This window comes from Labrus mixtus, chromosome 17 (assembly GCF_963584025.1).
Source record: "Labrus mixtus chromosome 17, fLabMix1.1, whole genome shotgun sequence".
Taxonomy (NCBI): Eukaryota; Metazoa; Chordata; class Actinopteri; order Labriformes; family Labridae; genus Labrus; species Labrus mixtus.
The window spans coordinates 22694823-22708206 of NC_083628.1; the positions used below are offsets into that span (position 1 = coordinate 22694823).

A 13384-nucleotide genomic window follows, 5' to 3' on the forward strand; every position below is an offset into this window, starting at 1 on the left:
ACTGCTGCTGCAGGAGAGAGGAGGAGAGAGGGTGTACCCAGGCGCAACATGGCTTAATGAAGGGCGTCTCAAACAAAGGTTGAAGGTGAAAGCATCAACCTTACAGAACTGTTTCACAGAACGTCAACCAATCTGTGATTTCATGTACTATCCTTCTTTAAATAGCAGTAAATCTTAAGAGTTACTCTTTTAGAAGCTCTTCTAAAAAAACAAATCCCGACATTTGGCGTATTAGAAAAAAATATACAATTTAAACAATTACAGAATCTGGTATATAACCTTCCTAATATCCATTTTGTCATTCAGATACATAAAGCTCTTGTTCATTTACAAACACACACATGCTTGCATCGTCTTCACTGGTAGACAAGATTAGTCATATCCTAAATACTAGTGCCACTATTAGTGTTTCCAAATGAAAAGAAAAAAATCATCTAAAAAAACTTATAAAGAGTAGATACAAACATAAGTAGTTCCTATTAAAAAAAATGATATCCATTTTAGCTTACAGTACGTCTTGTATTGCAGTGTATGTTAAGAAATGCTAAATATTACAATGACTAAGCCCTAGTTGGAAGTGATATGTCGAGTACAGTACTCTCACCTTAACTGGTTTATCCTTAAACTTAACTAAACTAAATCTGGCTCGCTAAGGTTACACAGCTGATCAGGAAATGTTGTTGGAAGTTAACATCAAACATTAAGTAAATTGTTCTGAGAGTAAAAGGACAAAAACAAGGTTAAGTAAGTAAGCTAATAAGATACAGAAGGAAAGGATTGTAAATGTGAGTTAGATGGGTTCTTCAGTGCATGCTCAGGGAACCTATACAAACATCTAACGCCAGGTAATCCTGACTTTAAAAAAAGGTGCAAGTTCAGTGTTTTTTCAGCCACTTCTCCAGCAAGCCATTTCCTTTAAAAAAAAAAACTCTGTTGGCAGGCGCTGAAACCAAAAGCTTCAGGCTTCTACAGCGAAGGGAACAAGGAGATGGCTTCTCCCGTCCTGTCTCCCTCTGCTCCCTCCACGTCTCGTTTCCTCTCTCCTCGGGGAGCGAACCTCGGTGTCGCCCTCTCTCTTTACACCACAGTGCTGACAGACGGGTCAGACAAGTTGAGTTGGCCCGTGATGTCAGTGGGTGGGAATTGCTGCAGAAGTGAATAGAAATAGAGGGGAAAGAAGAAGGGGGACATATAACAGTAAGTCATTTCTTGACCAAAGCAGAAATTGGAAGCTTTTTTTTTTTTTTGCATTGTTAGTAAGACTATTTAAACATTCGTCTTTATTATATTTGAAGAACACCTTTGCTTCTATTCTGCAGAAATTTAGAAGCAGGAGGGTTCTCTAACCTCTCTCAGGCAGACCATAGTTTTGTAGTTTTTGTTGAATCTCTTTGGTTTGTATTTTGGTCAAACAGATTGGTTGTGCCTGAGGTGGGCTAGATGGGAGCAGACGTAAGGTTCTGAGTCTAGACAACAGCGATTGAATCAGGAATAATTTGATTTTTTGGCCTTGAATCATGAGTGATAATGATCCTGTGCACAGGAGGCTCATTTGTAGTCCAATACATGCAGAGCGAGTTTTTTTCTTCTTCTAATTGAAGCAGCTAAAGAGGGAGGAGAATTTAAGGCTGATTCAAAGTGCTGTTGTGTTGAACTCTTACGTCCAGTCCTGGCTTCACTATGCTTCTGTTAAAGCAGAGTGTGCTGAATTGTAGGCGTCTACAGTGTTGAGAGGGAAAACTAGATCCAGATTCCATGCATGTGCTTAGTTTCTATGGTAACATTGATTTTGCCTTTGACCGAGTCTTATGAATGCTCAGGGTACTAAATGTAGTAAACTGCAGTTTCTCAATGCTGAGGCTGCTTTTTTTTTTTTTGTCATGAGCAAAATGGTAGAAACCTGATGACACAATCATTTGTTAGACATTGTTAATATTTACAGTCACATCATAATGGAGCTTGTAATATGCTCTTTTTTTTTGTTTTTTTTGGAGCATGTATATATCACAGTGAGACTGGGTGGAGTAATAAACCTGTCAGTATTTCCAACATGCCAATCTTAATCGCTGTATTGGAAAAACCTGTTTAAATACATCCAATGGGCAACAAAAAAACACCCTTTGTTTGTACATTGAATGCATTTAAAAGTACTATTATACATGACTGAATTGCAGCACCAAAACAGAGGCGAGCCTTGCCTCAGCGTACCCGTCTCACATGTCCTTTTTTTTCCGTTTCTCAATTCAGGGAGATCTGAGGATTTATGCGCCTCTCATTTCAAGCTGATAGAGCCAATACATTCAAGCGTATGAGCTTCAGAAGCTCTTATGATGCAAATAACATGCTGACAGATGAGGGAACATCCACTCTGAGATGTAAAATACCCAATTTTCTAAATGAAGATGAGTCAGAGTGGATGTTTCTCATCCCCTTGATCTGCAAATTGCATCATTATCTAGCTTACAACCCCCATTTGTTCTCCCCATGTCTTGTACCTCGAGGAGCTGCTAACAGCACACCCTACTGGGGTCAAGTAGACCAGCAAAAAGAGACACTTCACTGACATCACATTGAGGATTAAAAGGTACTTTTTCAATATGGCTAAGGTGATCCCTTCTATTATATAGCACAAGTTAAGAGATTATTTCTACTTCTTCTACTGTGACTACAACTATGACAGTTACAGTCATTGGCATGCTTGCAGAGGGAGAGAGGAGCAGTGTGGCATGTGGGTGAGGGACACTGACACTCAAGTCCATTGATATCCATTAATATAAAATAATAACATTGATATAAAATCAAAATAATAGTCAAAGACTGAGGATGGCACATCGTTCAGTAGGAGCATCTTTTTGGATTTCACTATGTTTTGCACTATGAGCCATTTCCAACAAACTCGGGCTCTCAAAACAGTATCCAAAGCCTCAGACATTAACAATGTCGATCCCACTCTTCTTCTCTTCAATCCAGAACAAATCTATCGAGAAACCTCCAGGGGAGAGTAAAGTTGGTTTGGCTAAATGCAGAAACATTCAAAATAAAAGTTCACAGTTAAAAAAAAAAAAGAGAGAAAGACAGAAAATCAAATTAAAACACATACATTTTTCTTGTGGCACATTAGCTTAGCTTCCATAGTCTACACCTCCCCCGAGAAAAACACATTCAAAACACGATGTTTTTACAGCAGCCTTTTTTGCAAACATGTCTTTGCAATTCCGAGAGATTTCCTGTGAGTTATATTTCATTACTTTTTAGAGACCTGCGCCAGAGTTCAGATAGTCAGTGACCAGCATTGTCTGGCTGTGGATCAATAGTTCGTCAACACTTCAAGCTTGTGAGGTTCAATCTCCCAAATGCAATGAGCAGGACTTTTCTCTTTCACTGTGAAGAAATTGGAAGAAAACCTGACACTCTCATTGTGCTGAAACCAGCCTGTTCTCACTCCCAACTCCTCAAACACATAAGCTTTGTCAGTGGTCCAACACATCAAAGATGACACTGTAGGTACCCATAAAGTCCTGGGATGCTGTCGTCTAGCTTTATATCTTAATGTGGGTGTAAAGTCTGGTGACACAGTATAAATAATGTGTAAATAAAGACCTCTTAGGGCAGGGGTTTGGGGTGATGCAGGAGTATTTCAAACATGACTTTTAAAAGATGAGACCATGCCAGTAGTAAATGTTGACTCCTTTTACAAGATTTGATTTAATTTAAGTTTTTTAACTACATTATGTATGTTACATAATCAAATCCAGAGATGTATATCAGTGATGTTTTTTTTCCATCATTGGTAATTTTAGAGCCTTGATCTTAACAGGAACCGTTGGGACCATAAATCTATTCAAACTAGCACCTTAAAAACTAGTCGTTTTTCCCAAGCACCAACGTGTGCAGGGACCCAATGGAAATTTGAAGGATTTTCTTTCAATTCCAAAGTCCATCACATTCGGCAGCTGATAATGCCCCATAACTCAGAAGAGGTTGGAATTAACTTGTGATTGGGGATGTGTGCATGGGTGTAGCAAAATGTCAGCCAATTTAAAAATTTCAGAAATTCTGCCCATGGAGTCGGATTCCCCGACATGTATAAAACATAGTAGACATCTTACTCATGTCATGACTACAAAAACTCTCTTATTGTCATGATACACCTTACAGCAAGTCACCAAATTATATTACATTTTCTGATCATGGAATATTTTTGACAATTTTCAGGGTTCATATTTGAACTAATTCCTCGTAGGGTCATCCTAATCAAATTTGGTCATTTTATTGAGAATACTTCGACTGTTCAAAGTTTTTCAAATACTGAGTTGTCATCAAAGGGTGAGGCTGTGTGTGGAATGCTTAATTGTTCATGTTTCGCCAAAAAACAAACAACCAGAGAGTTGGTGTTACTCTTATTTACAATGTTCAATCTGCTCCAAATTGCACATATAACAGTCCAACCCTGAACACACAGGCATCACCCACTGGAAACAGGAAATGACATATGTGGCACTCAGTTCTACTACCCTTGGCTGGTTATAAATATCAACCACAACAACAAAAAATAAATAACTCAAACATGGTCAGAAAAGTCCAAAGACCTCAATAATGCATAAAGACGTTTTGTTGAAGAGCATCCCGCTGGTGTTGTACCATAAGCCATGAAATCCTTTTGGGGGGCAAGGGATTCTCACAAACATACAAAACTGGGCACATATGTATGAAATCCAGCTATTTAATATTTGATTTTGGTCCCAAAATTGGGTGATGGCAACATGGCTTAGTAGCACCCCCTACATCATTTGACAGAATCAGCCCCTTAAGAACATTTCACCTACATGTATAAAATTCAGTGTGCATATTAACAAAGTGTATTTTTGGCCATTTACAGGGTCCGTATTTACACAAACTCCTGCTAGACCTGATTTTTTCCTCCTCAAACTTGGTCTATGTGTTGACAAGACGTTGATGAATAAAGTTCAAATCATATGTTTTATCTCATGATTATAAGGGTGTTGCGGTGGAGTTGTTGTACCTCTCATATACAAACTTCTTGGAGAGTCCAGGCATTGAACACACCTACATGCAAATAATAATGAACAATAATAAATAAACCATAGTACCATCTACTGGAAACAGGAAATTACATTTTTTGGTCTCTGATGTACTCCTTTGTTTGGTTGAAATCCACCCAGAATGTGGTCAGGTGAACCTTGAGGCCTTGACGAGAGTTTATTGTTAGGACTAAGACTTTTTATTGCAGGGGAATTTCATGGCCGTACAACAAATGTTAAAGTTTCACAATGCAATGAGTCATAGCCCCACCTACTGGAAACAGGCTGTTGTACAGTGTTCAATGGTACATGTTTACGACCAGTTTTGCATTTAATTCTTGGTCATAGTCGAAGTGGCAACAACCTGTACTACTAGTGTCTTCAATATTGAGCCCTGAACTGAAAATAGATTGGTATCTACAGCGTTGTATTTTAAAGTGTAGGGCCGCTGACCAAGCTGCTGCATTTTGCGAGTAGGTTGAGAATGTGCAGCCAGAAACAAACCAGTCAAGATGGGGTTTTAGAGAAAATGAAAGAATAGTTTGAAACACAGTGAGAGTCCCAGGTTTCACAGAGTCTGCATTTTGTAAAAAAGAAGAATTTGAACAAAAAAGAAGATAGTCTTCACCACCTGAAAATACACCCTGGAAGAGGCATGCACAGTAAAGACCACAAGGACACTGGAAAAAACAAAACAATAATTATGACAAAAGGAAATAATATGACAAAGCAAAAATAATTGATTAATAGTAATCCGTGAGTGTAATCCTGAAATAGACATGTTGATAAATAAGAACACATTAGTTTTTCTTCTCTGCAGGAGTTTCCATCTCGGCTACCTTGAAAAATGGATTTTTGGAAAAAGTGACAGAACACCAGCGCATGCTTCTCAAACCAAAAGCAAACCAACAGCGGCTGAAACCCAAACACAGGAAGTGCTGGCGGGATTGATGCAAAGAAACAATGGATATACAAAGGTTCAAGCAATTAACAGGACAGGACACCTACACAATTATATGAACACACGGTTAGATACGGTACGCACACACACCACAACGGCACCATTCAAGTACACAATCGGCAGAATCCACGTCCAAACCAGAGGCAGGGAGGAAGAGCAGCCCAAGACAAAACAACCACTGGCAGACTGCTTGCTTTTTGTCGCCCACCTCCTCAAGAGGAACAAGGCCCCCCCCCCCCCCCAAGACCGTGTCATTTTGGATACCTCTTCCTCAAATTCAGAGCCCAGATCCTGGCCTGACCTGTTTTCCTGCACTGATGCCCTTGGGCCTGTAGAGGAGCTACAGATGCTAAATGGTGATGGCTGATAGATGGTGATCTGACAGACACGTGGCAGAGGCAGCGGAGCCCGTGTGGAAATGGGTGAGTGGAACATGGCTCTGTCTCGCGGTCGAATATGGAGATGCGGAAGAGAGAGGACAGAAAAAAAGAGAAAGGAGAAAGTAGAGACAGGCGAGAAGGAGGAGGAGGAGGAGGAGGGGGGAGAGTATACAAGGGAAGATGTTGCTTCTTCGTCTCCTTACCGTGTCTTTGGAGGACCTACGTCTCTTGATGCTGGAGGCCAGGTTGGTACTGATGGACCTAAAAGAGGCTTTCTTTTTGGGCTCGGGCTCTGCTCTACCACTTTTCCTATCCTAAAATGAATATATGTAGAAACATTATTCATGTCCTCTGGCTGGGGTGAAAACTGTGGTTCCAGTCTCACCCATTCTCTGTTCCCCGCCACCATCACCACCACCACCACCACCCATTCCCCAACCCAGTAAATAACCTTAGTCATGAATGTCTTAATATGGGGAGGGTCCTTTAAGAAAAAAGACTATAGCATTTGAAATGTCGTAATACGTTAAGAGGGAGAAAGAAAGGGATACAGCCTGTTAGATGTCAGAGTGGAAATAGTCTGTTCAGACTGATATGAGGGCATTCATCTACATTTTTATGCGACATTATCACAGTGGGGCTGCACAAGATGGCTTAGTAGTCCTCTAGAAACGTGCTGACACATTCACTTGGCCCCTAGAAATGCATTGGAATGAGAGATGACTAGTAAAGATGTCAGTGGGTGTGATATCTACTTTACACTACTTAGAACATCTCAAATATTCTCACTCACTATTGCCCGAACACACGTATTCATCTCAGCACAGACACTATCTTAAATATGAATATACTAAGCACTTTGCCTTACAAACTATAGAGGTCAGAGCACACAGAGAGATTGAGAAATGCAGTCTTGTCAGATAAATTAAAAAGTAAAAAAGAAGCATTTTTTTTTACCTATGTCCTTACAAGATAGCGAGCCAATTTGGTGCCCTCCCTCCCTCATGACATCAGAGTGCCCCACAGCTACTCTCAGCACAATTACTAGGTTTTTAAATGCAAAATAAAATGACAAAACTCATATTAAGGTATTCTTACATCCTCAGTCTCTAGAGAGGAAGAGGGCTGCATAGGGGAAGAAAAGAAAAGTAAAATAAATTTCCATCCACTTGATCGTTATGACTCTAAAGAAGATCCTTATGCAGAAGCCAAGGGAACCAAAACGGGCGAATACTCAAAAATAAATAATAAAAACTAGCAAAGCAAACACTCACATCCAAAGCCAGGCAGGTATTAAAAGTCAGATAGATACAGTATCAGAGGCCACTAAAATGCATATCAAATAGGGAAAACAGCAGCGACAAAAGTCAGTAATTGAAGCCCATTTAGTCATTATACCTTCAAGTGGTATAATGGAAATTCACCCCACACACAAGGGGATGGGATGGAGAATGAGATGGAGTGCAAAAGAAAAGAGGGATTTGTAAGGAATGGTCATCTATGCAGCTGCAAAACATAACCTATTCTTAGTGCAGAAAAAAAATGCAATTCTATGCGCTTGATTTTATAATCTGGGCAGATGGAGGATAAAAGAGTCTTAAAAAAGAAAGCACTTTAAGATGGATGTTAAAGTATAAGTGGAGGATGAGTGAGTAGTTGCAGGGAGGGAGGCCCTTTGGGCAGGGGCAGTGTGGTGTGAATTTCAACATGCCAAAACATTTTATGGATGAAGAGAGGGATAAAAGGAGAAAACATAGTATAAGTAAAAAAGAAACACAAAACAAATAGCATGACAAATCAATCCTGGCCGGCACTGGCCCAGCAGTACATTCTTTTTCATCAGGTCACGACTAGGCACTTTTGGGGTAAATTTTTTTATCACCAACTAACCAGCGCTTTCCACTCAACACCCTATAATATCATATCAGGTGGCGAGCAGGCTTGAGCTGGCGTTGAGGAGAGATGAGAGCTGGTGCAAACCATCACTTGACTTTTAGTGCAGTGGATGATAAATAAAGAATATTTCCTGTTGGAAGATGATATCTCATGTTAGTAAATGAAGAAAATAATCCTACATAACAAATCATTCTGTTTTTCGGTTCAGGAAAAAGAATCGATGTCCCCTTTCATCTTTTACTTTCCACCATTTCTTTCCCTTCTGAGTCTGCAGGAGTGCAGTCTGGCCGCTCTGAGCCCTGATGAGGTGCTGCGTGAGCACAGTCCAGGCCATGCATGGCATGCTGGACCATCGGATGAAGCATGGCATGGGACTCGCAGAGAGCAGCAGCCGGCTGTTTCTTGACAGAAACAGTTGCGTGCCACTGCAGTGCATCATCATTATACACCGTCATTATAAACCATCATTATCATCACGCAGCAGGGCTTGTGACACTCAGTTTCCATCCCAAGCTGACAGCAGTTTCAGTCTTATTCAGACAGTGCACTTCTGAGTAACATCTGTTTTGAAAAGGAGTGCTAAAAGCCAGACCTTTGGCCTCTCAGTGATGTAGTGGTCATGACAATTTTGTAACAAAAGTCTGAAATGTTTAGAGTCAAACATAAAGAAAGAAATCTGTATGATGTAAATTTAAAGAACACACTAGTCTGTAACACAAGGACCAGAATGTAAAAAAAACAACCTGATAATGCAAAATATAGGGTGGATTAGCAAACACTCGTTCTTCAAAGATATATCAGAATAAACATCTATGGTATACGAAAATAAATAAGAAATAATGTATTCATACATTTTAAACACACAAGACAATCCTGGCACCAATGCACAGCCATAAATCATTTTATGTGAAACTCACTGACCAAAGGTTGTGCAAAGACTTAGAACAATAAACCACAAAGCAAGCCATTTGATTTCTTGAGAATTGCATGAAAAAATCCAATAAAGGCAACACTACTAAAATAGCAGAGACTCCAACTTTTGTGCAGCGTGGCTGAGGGAATGCTAAGCAGATAGCTAGCATTGCCATTTAAAGCAACAGAGCCCCTAATCATGCACATTATTGATTGCCTGATGGAACTTTATTGTCAGATAAAGTCTGAAATGTGTCTTGCATCACAGCAGCTTCATTTGCAACGTAACAATTAAAGATGAGATACAAAGAAACAAACATCTGAGACAACATTCAAACACCAAACAACTAGTCAGAGGCATTCAACGTTCTTTTGATCTGGGATTCATCTTTATATTCAACTTTAGGATTAAGTCCTTATAAAACTTAAACTGAGTTATGTGTATAATGTCGTTGTTTCAAGAATAAGAAAGTTGACTCATTTCTGGAGACAGCCCCAAGTGGCCATTAGATGAACTACAGTTTTTAGTCCTATTCAACTAGTTCCAATTAAATTGTTAATATTGTAACATATGTGCCACAAAGGAGACAAAATCTTGTACTCAGAAGTTAGTTTGGCTACACAGAATATTCATTCTAATGTGTGTTTTTTACTTAGACCTAAATTTACATCATACAGATTTAAATCAACTTGAAGAGGTTACATAATTATCCTACTAAAACACATTTTGTGCATAATGTGATTAAACAGCTACATCACCACAACATCTCTGTGGCCGAAGCTCTTAAAAGCTGGAAATCTTCGGGCAAGCAGTTCTAACGATGCATGCACTTTTATTTCTTCTAAAAGCATTCTGAAATTGAGACGAGTCGAGTTAATTGACTTATATTGGACGGTCATTTGAGCAAAAACAGTGAGCGCAATAGATATATTGTCAGCCTTGCAGGGGATGAGGGATGTCCTACATGAACAGATTTTCAATTAGTCAGAGGTGCACATTCTCTCAGGTTACATCTTTTTGCTTGAATGTGTCAAGGTGCACAGTACTGCACACAGTGCTGCACTACCCTGGGGCAGTACATAAGCACATAAGTACATTACAAACACCGAACAAGCAGTCAAAATGATGCCAACAATGGGACTCCAGGTTTCAGTGCTTGCTGTCCTAAGAAAGGAGGAGGCCACATAAACTGTGATCACACATTTTCCGTTATCATGTGTTTGTGTCTTACATAGCCAGGTTGTCATTTTACATTTGTGCAAATTAGATCACGGACAGCACCCAAACAGTATGAATAATATCCAAAAACAATATTCATGGAAAACAAAACGGATCGTACGAGCTAGACTTGTGGGCCTTTTCTATGCTTCCTGTGTGAAACTCATTGCAGTGGTTTTATTTAGGGCAGAGAAGATTGTGTGACTGTTATTGTAGCTCGAGGGCCCCCACAGTGACGGTCGATGGGCAAGATGAGCATGCATGAGCCGTCTTTGTTCGTCAGAGCAAAGGAATCAACATGACCATCGCTGACATGGATATGAAACGGTCTACAGGCAGTTTAGTGTGTCCCTCTCCTTTCTCAGTGCCGCCTGCCCTGCATGCATTCTCCTGCTGTATGCGCCTAGAGGACTCACATCCATATGAGGACACTCACGACAGTGACAAACGCTTGTCAGGTCGATGGCAGACACTCTTAGAATGACATTGCTGACAGGCACTTGTGATTTTATACTGTACCTTCCTCCAGCCCTGCTATTTCAATCCAGCAGGGCCAAACTCTGAGCATTGGTTCAAGGTTTATAAAGAGTCGGGAGACAGGCTGCCAGAGCCAAATCACAGACTCACTGTGTGACTGCCCATCAAATGTGGAAACCCTGTTCCCCCAAGCTATTCAATCAGGGAGTTAGAACATCAAGAGAAAGAAAAGGGAGGTCGCAGGGGCGCTCCAACGGTTCACAGCCTTGTCTGATTGCTCATGTGTCCGAGGGCATTTATATCAGCCGTGCAGAGTACCTAACTGCTTGTTGTAGCTAAAGCGTCCCAAAATAAAAATAAGTAGCCATATTTTGCAATGCAGATGTTTTTGGTTCACACATAAAATTCAGCCTAATTTTGCTGGTTTAGGGAGAGATATCTTGAAAGCCCACCCATTTAAAAAAAAAAAATCTGCATGACAAGAATCCACTACGACGAGTGAGAAATTACACTTTTTTTATTTACCTGCCTCTACTTGCATTGCTTTGCATCAGGCCCGTGGCTTACAGGATCATTTAGACACTGAAGCAGATATACCGTTAACTCTAGCACAGCACTTGACACAACAGCTGCTGACTTCACTGAGGAATCACTGGGGTGTGATTCACCCAGAGAATTGATTTTAATCCGTATGCTCCATTTGGATTGATAGCTCCTGGTTGTTTGTATGACCGAGTAGAGAGTGACGTAAATCAATGATGTAATCACTGTTATTCAACCGACATTTATGACTGTTAACTTCTGTTTTTTAATGCAGGACAGTAGCTGCTTTTCCTTGGCTTCCATGTCAACATCATCTGACCTTATGAAGCTTAAAAGCACCACAGCAGCAGCTTAGAAATACTAGTTCATGCTGTAAATGGAAGTTGAACTTAGTCGGGTACCCATCATGTCAGAGGGTTATGAGGTTAAATATCCTATTGCTATTCTAAAAGGACAGGTATGTTACTGTACATACTAATGAGGGGGTACCAGCCACAGCTTGACTTGCAGTAGACTCCTTATTGTCCTGCAGGCACACACAAGAGACACGGGTGCTGTTGGCTTTTGAACACTTTTGAGGTCTACAGTGTGGCCACTTGAGGATCCCTTTCAACAAAGAAAGGCATCAGAGATCACAGTTTCTCATACAGAGATCTAGCAGGGAAAAAGAAAGATTCTTGAGAGGATGGGAGACAGAAATCAACCCTCATAATGAGGGGGCTTTTTTTTAAGCTCTCTCAGAACTTTCCAACCTTCATGTGAGCAGGCAGAGGGGATCAATCCTACCTGCAGGTTCTTCCTCCAGACGTTGACGGCCGCAAAGGCCAGCTGCATCTGCTTCCTGCGGGCGTCTTTATGGCGCTTATAGGCGATTTCGATAAAGATGAGGAAGATCCCGGCTGCTATGCCTCCAGCCACCAGCATGAAGACACCTGTCGGGAGAGGAACGAAGGAAGAGACAAAGCAGAGGTGGAAAGATGTGAGCAGGTGAGTCCAGAAACCTGACGCTTCCACTGAGGATGAATGCTTAGTCATTCTCAGTGGTCGCCCCTTTTTTTTATCAATCGAATCCGACTGACGATGGCGGCTGAAAACCACACAATATTTATTAAAAAACCACAACCGCACAAAACCACAGCACAAGATAATGTACGGCACACTTCCACAGAGCACCCACGCCGACACTAAAACAACGATTTAGTAAAGGTATTGGACAAAAAAGCGCTACAGTACCTTACCACTGCAGTTTTTGTCCAATCACTTTTAACGCTTTCTGTTCGCGATATGGACCATACCTGCCATGTTTTCAAAGGTGAGTGTGGCTGGGGCATTGCTCCTTGAGTCACACTCCTGGTATCTCACCCAGGTTTTATCTAGGTCTTCCATGAAGCCGTTCTCATGAGAACTGCAGGGGGTTAGGGGAGGTGGGGAGAGAGGTGACAAAGTTAATACACGCCTAAACAGATGGGGTATTCGAACCGCTCACTCCCAAACAGCAAACAATAATGAAACTGAGACAGTAGGACAGGTGACAGACAGACATACACTTGACAGAGACAAACAGAGAGCAGGAGGCAGGAGAGGGGAGATACAGAGAGAGAAGATGTAACATAAGGCGATGTATTGGATGGCTGTAAAAAAAGGTCAAAACATGACCGAGAAATCATATTGATAAGAAACAAAAGAAGTCATACGAGTAATGCAGCTTCGGCTGGGACAGACCTGAGAATGGCCAGGGACACATTCTGTTTCCAGGGGCTGTCCTTGCGCATGCCTATGCCAAAGCCCGAACGGAAAAACAGCTCTCCCGTGGTCACCAGGTCGCACTTCTGCGAGGCTTCAAACTCCAGCACCGCAGAGTCCCAGATGAAAGCATGCAGCTTGCTGTGGGGGAGGGGGAGGGAGGAGGAGGAGGAAGGAGGGAGGAGGAGGAGGGGAAGGAGGGGGTTACGGT

General features: G+C 41.2%; 1 protein-coding gene across 4 annotated transcripts in view; it reads right to left on the reverse strand.

Moving 5' to 3' along the window:
* Nucleotides 1–442: 442 nt before the first annotated feature.
* grin1a (glutamate receptor, ionotropic, N-methyl D-aspartate 1a) overlaps nucleotides 443–13384 on the reverse strand; it is a 38069-nt gene continuing 25127 nt past the window's right edge. For 2 of the 4 annotated variants that reach the window (XM_061061850.1, XM_061061851.1), the window contains 6 exons: nucleotides 13153–13314; nucleotides 12726–12835; nucleotides 12217–12362; nucleotides 7482–7508; nucleotides 6587–6697; nucleotides 443–1146 (listed from right to left, as the gene is read on the reverse strand). In XM_061061850.1, the coding sequence (XP_060917833.1) occupies nucleotides 1078–1146; nucleotides 6587–6697; nucleotides 7482–7508; nucleotides 12217–12362; nucleotides 12726–12835; nucleotides 13153–13314 (625 nt within the window). In that variant the 3' untranslated portion in view covers nucleotides 443–1077. The remainder of the gene's footprint in view (nucleotides 1147–6586; nucleotides 6698–7481; nucleotides 7509–12216; nucleotides 12363–12725; nucleotides 12836–13152; nucleotides 13315–13384) is intronic. The other 2 variants (XM_061061852.1, XM_061061853.1) reach the window with 1 other exon arrangement.